The sequence below is a fragment of the Drosophila teissieri genome, chromosome X (genome assembly GCF_016746235.2).
Source record: "Drosophila teissieri strain GT53w chromosome X, Prin_Dtei_1.1, whole genome shotgun sequence".
In the NCBI taxonomy this organism is placed as follows: Eukaryota; Metazoa; Arthropoda; class Insecta; order Diptera; family Drosophilidae; genus Drosophila; species Drosophila teissieri.
Genome location: NC_053034.1, coordinates 15,445,322 through 15,450,956, shown reverse-complemented (window position 1 = coordinate 15,450,956; position 5,635 = coordinate 15,445,322). Strand labels below are relative to the sequence as shown.

At 44.8% G+C, this 5,635-nt stretch overlaps 1 protein-coding gene across 1 annotated transcript; it reads right to left on the bottom strand.

The window, feature by feature from the left end:
- Positions 1 to 711: 711 nt before the first annotated feature.
- Positions 712 to 1,301, bottom strand: LOC122624667. The gene has a single exon (XM_043804335.1). It carries the CDS (start codon positions 1,147 to 1,149, stop codon positions 799 to 801), a length of 351 nt encoding a protein of 116 aa, XP_043660270.1. The 5' UTR covers positions 1,150 to 1,301; the 3' UTR covers positions 712 to 798.
- Between the last annotated feature and the right edge of the window lie 4,334 nt (positions 1,302 to 5,635).

The following is a 5,635-nucleotide window of genomic DNA, read 5'->3' as shown; positions in this document are numbered from 1 at the left end:
TTTTTGCTGATGAATTTATGGACTATCTGATATAAATCATAATTCATTAATCTTCAATTGAGCTGAGTATATGTAAACTCGTGATACCCCTTACGATATCGTTTTGCTACAGGGTACGATGAAGACGCAATTGAATAGCGGACATTAATCAGGTTTTACTTGGCCCGAAAATGCCGAAACGGCAGTCCGCCTGCAATTTGCTCGCCCGGAGTCCTGCTCTTCGATCCGTAATGGAAACAAACCGCCGCCTGGCATGCTCGGCCACGCCCCCCGTACCGTACCGCCCCGCCCTCCGGCGAAGTACTCAGTCAGGTGAACGGCTGCTGAAAGGTTGGTGAAAGGCAGCAGTGGCAGGAATCGTCTGGACAAATGCTTGTGGCCAAGCCATTAAGTGCTGCACTGCAGCCAGAGATCGAAGCAGACATCCTGGAGCCGGACAACTGTTTAATTATAGCAAAATATTTGCGCAGGCATATCAATTAAGGAGCAGCCATGACAGGCCACCGGCTGCAGGCTGTCCGTAAATGGGAATTGCAGAAATATGAGATGCCCAAGGAGCAAAGCCATCGAATCGCATCGAATTGAAACGAAACGAAATGCAACGACTGCTTTACGACTTTCATTTCGGCAAATTGTAATTGCACCTCTTACTTTTTCATTTATATACACTTGCAAAGATTTTCGACAAATTGAAACTACAAATCAGCTAAATACGAATCAATAAAACATTTTAATGGTTCCATAGATCAAACGCACAGAAAGTTAAGAAGCATACGCCAATGAATGTTGGACGAATGACTACCAGAAGTCGCCCCGCCCTCCAGATCCTGCACCCTGACCAGGTCGTGATCCGCCGCCATAGGCCTGACTCACATCCATGCCGTTGTAGGCGTAGAAGGCATCCACATCATCCAATCCGGGCTCCCGGAGATGAGGACAGTAGTTCGGCATGGGGCAGCTCATCTGGCGAATGTCGCCCATGCCCATCCGCTGGTAGTAGTTCTGATGCGAATGGTTATGGTTATGGGTATGGGCATGGGTCTGAGGATGATAGCCGGAGCTATTGGGATTCCACACATCCCCCATCTGGGGATAAACCGGCGAGGTGACTGGCTGACCGTCCCAGAAGGAAAGCGTATTCCACACCATACTGCTCAGTGTTCAGTGCTCAGTAAAATTTGAACGGAATTGGAAATGTTCCCTGTTTTTTGTTGTTTTATACAAAAATTTATTTTGGAATTTGGTTTATTTTTTTTGGGGCTACGATCCAAATGGTATCGAGAATGGATTTCAACTGACCACCGCTCCCTCGAAATCCCTACAAATCGAGTTGACAGTGAGCACCAGGGCTACTTTTGTCGGAACTTTCTAAATTTCGATTACTATAACTAAGGAGGCGGCGCAGTAAAACTCAAACTCAAACGTTTACTCTCATGCTCGATGGCTAATTTGTGGCTGGTGGTCATAAAGAGATTCGCATTAAAATGCGCAGGAAGCGAAGAAACATTTTATGACGTATGCACTTCCTTTATGGCCTTTTACGGCAACTTGAAACAAAACGATTAAGCTCAGTATCGGGCCATTAAGCAAAGTGGCATTGTAAAGGGGCCGCCGAATCCCAGTTCCCAGTTCCCAGTTCCCAAACCCTAAACCGTGTCCCACTTTTATTTCCAGTCTTGTTTCACAACTGCCAGCGCCACATCTTTCGACCTTTCGAGGAGTAGCTGCCAGGAGGAGGAGTAGCAGGAGCAGGAGGAGGAGGAAGGACTGGTCCAGGACTCCGCCCAGGGGAGCAATAGCAATCCGCTGCCTGGTCAAACTTTTCTAGTGTCAGCTCCGGTCCAGGCCGCAGGCCACAAACAAACACATGCCTAATGAAGCGCATCCCGCCCAGGAAATCTCCCACCCCGCCATTTGCCAGCACAGTGGGTTGGGTCAGGACACTGCTGGGCATGTCCTGCCTGCTTCAAGTTTCCCCCATTATAACTTATCTTATGCCATTTGCAAAAGTTGAAAGATTGATTAAACACATATATTCCAGCAAATTGGGTATTTGCATTCAAATATTCTTGGCATAATTCCACTGCACTCGCATAGAGTTTAAACAGCTCCACTGCGTTGCACACATTTCACATTTCACGCCTTTTTTAGTTACACATGCATTAGGCGGCGAGTGCCCCCTTTATGACTATATCTGTTGCAGCAATTTGCGGACCACTGTCGACCACTTTCAACCTCCCCCCTTGCCATCCCCTTTTGGCCTTTTTTAGAGGTGGCCACTGGCCACTGGGCACTGGGCAGCGTACATGTCCTGCTGCTGTCATCATGGCTGCCATTGTTGTTGCCGCACCCGGGGCGCCTGTTGTTGCTACCAAGCTGGCAATACCCACTAATTTATGCGTATTCAAGTTTAAATTGGAAATGCGTGCTACGTGTGGCACAGTGGCTGGGGGGTCAAGTTACGGGGAATGCACCCAGCAAAAAGATTTATGCACGATTTCATATTTTTTGAGAAATATGTAGTATTAGTTTCGCTTGCATGTTGCATGCAATTGATCGTAAATATGCCTGCAAACAATGTTTGAAAACAAAGTTAGCACACATATATAGATTACTTTAATAAATATTTAAATATTTACTAAATGCAGTTAGTATTATTAGTAGTTATTATTATAAATATTTGTACTTTGTTTTGGATTACCCCTTTTTTCTGTTGATGTGCTGTTGCCTTTGGCCTGTAGACGCTTCAAAACGTTGACCAAATTGGGCATTTTGGCCAATGGCTTGTGAATGGGCTGAGTAGCAGTGGTGGTTGAGGGTGGGTGGGTTGCATGGTGGGTGGTTGGGGGGTTGGTTGGTTGGGACGAAGTGGGTGAGGCGGCTGATGATGTGGTGTATTCTGCAATCACGCACTCACACACGCGGACACAGGCAGACAAGGCAGGGCCAAAATGCATTCCATGTTTATTGTATTGCATTTTGCTGTCCTCAATGTCGCTTGGCGCACACTCAACAAATTGCTGCATTCTTATCAAATTAATAAAATAGTTTTTCAGTGAATTAAGTAAGAAAACAAAACTACTTTGATTTGCAGATATTGTTTTATTGCAATGTCAAATGTTTTGTTTGTAACATTTCATTAAATCACCTTACTTATTTTCTGTGTATCGTTAGCATGCACGCACTCACTTTTTGCCCGCCCCTTGACCACGCCCACAATTTCCCACCATTTAAATGCAAATGCACTGGACATGTCTCTGGATATCTGGATATCTGGGTATCTCGCAGTGTTTCTGCTCTTTGTTCTGTCATATGTCTGCCCTTTGTTTTCCGAGCTGGCTTTTATTTTTATGCCACTTCAGTACTTCACTGCCGCTTCACTTAGCGAAAGTTCTAGTTTTAAATAGAATATTACATCAATAATTTGCACAGGCTATAAATATTGTGATTCATAAAACAATGCATCAAACATTTATAATAGTTGTAACTAGAACACATTGATTCTTTATAGTTTGATTGAGCAACACTCAAGAAAGTTCCAAATTATATTTCGTCAAAAGATCTTGGCCATTTTCACAGTGCTTGGCTATTGGGGCTATTTTGCCTGTTTTCCTTTTGCTGCTACTTTATGCTCCGCCTCCTCTGCCCACCCCCCTTACCCCTTACCACCCTTTTGGGCGTAATTACATAGCCTAATTGTTGCTGCTGCCATTCTTGTTGTTGCCTTTGCTTTTGCTGTTGCAACTGGCAGTGTCCGTTACTAACAATAAGTGCTGCCGTTCGGCCTGCATCGAAATGAGCCGAGTTAAGCACTTGAACTGCAATTTGCCGATGCTGCATGTGGCTTAACCCCACACAGCCTGCACTGCATGCTCATTGTTGCCCGATTTTCAATTGCCAAACAATATATCAAAGTTATCAATTTGAGCTGCCACTTAACTGGGTTACCCATTATACCCAAATTAGGAGCATTTTGGAAGGCAAGTGAATACGGTTTAACCCCGACACCAGAAGCTATGAGCGATAAATACGAACCAATAATAGAGCCGTTTAATATCTGTGACAGCAGCGTGGCGTATGAGTGATTAATAAATATGTATTACTCATACGCCATGTGGTATTGGCAAAGTAAATCGTAGTACAATTGAATTAATTTTTAATTAGGTTTGAACCTATAGAGACTAATATGTAGGTAGAGACCACTTTTTCCCCAATTCCAGTCTGCATTTATATTTTGTTTGTACTCCTTTGCCATGCACAATAAATAGCAGAAACTGTCAAACGGCTGTCGTTGCTGTAAAATGTTAAACATGAAATCCAAAACAAGCCCACAGCAGCAAGGATATATGATATGGGATATAGGATATAGGACAACAACAACGCCGGTATGACATATGAGTGCCGCTGTCAAACGTCGTTGGAACAGGAAGATTTATGTGCCTCTCGCTTGGCGGGTAAACCAGCCGTGCAGCCACGTGGAGTCCGGAACCAATCATAAAAAAATAAAACAAAAATACAAATATACAAATATACATATATAAAAAAAGGGTAGAAAAATAGGAAAACGGTAAAGAAGAGCCGAAGAATAATTGGAAAGCTGGCCAGGAAAGCTGGCTAATGAAAACTGCGAAGTGGCGAAAGTGTTAAGATTTGTGCGAGAACTTGTGCTTGGCTGGCTTCATTTTCCTGCCCCCCAGTTCGTGTCGTGTTATTGTTTCAGCCAACAGGCGACACATGGTGCCGTGTGATTGATGCGATTTATCCTTTGACAGGCTCGCACCCAAGCCCATTTCCCCATTTCCCCATCGCCATTCGCTCCGCACCGAAAAAGACGCTTCATCAATGCGACAATGTCCCGACAATCCTTTGACAGTCGCAAGTGCAAGACAAACAAGCTGCACTTCTCGCACAAATGCATCTCCTTCCCATCCCCTTTCCCTTCCCTTTTCCATCCCCTTTCCGCCCCGCCCACTTTTCCAGCTGCTGCTCGTCCTGCTTTTCCGGCCCGCCCACACTTTTCACCGCACGCATGAGAAACATATGCAAATGCAGGCCAACGTGGTGCTCTAGTCGTTGGAAAATGCTGCAAAACTCAAGGTTTTAATTACAGGTAAGCATTAAAACATATTACAAATAGTTGGAAAAATCGAAGAAAAATATTTTGAATGAATGAAATTTTTAATCCCATTATTTATAGGGCACTACTTGGACCATCGGACCATCGCACCACTGTCCACGCACCGAAGAAGCGGCAATCTGGACGGGATGTGGGCAAACATGTGCCCTGTCAATATGCCAGGAGCCGAGTGCATCTGGGAAAATAAAAAGGGATTCTCATTCCATCTCCAATTATGAGGGGCAACCTCAGCGACCCACAGCTGCCCGCAGGGAAATGACCACATTTCCCTGGGATTTTCCTCAGCCGCAGTGCTGGCACACAATAATTATCGACAAGCATCTTCCTGCTACCAAAACTCATATTTCAGCCATCTGCAATCTCAACATTTTCGCAGGCAATTTCAAAAATTGAATGTTCAAGCGGGCCCGTTCAGTGGGCATAAATTTGCGGCTCCTCCGGCAATCAAAACAGGCTCTAAACCAGGACCTGCTGTTGGCTTTGATTAATGGCCAGGCC

Excerpts from the sequence above, each read along its gene's own strand:
- LOC122624667 (XM_043804335.1), bottom strand. The coding sequence starts at position 1,149 with ATGGTGTGGAATACGCTTTCCTTCTGGGACGGTCAGCCAGTCACCTCG.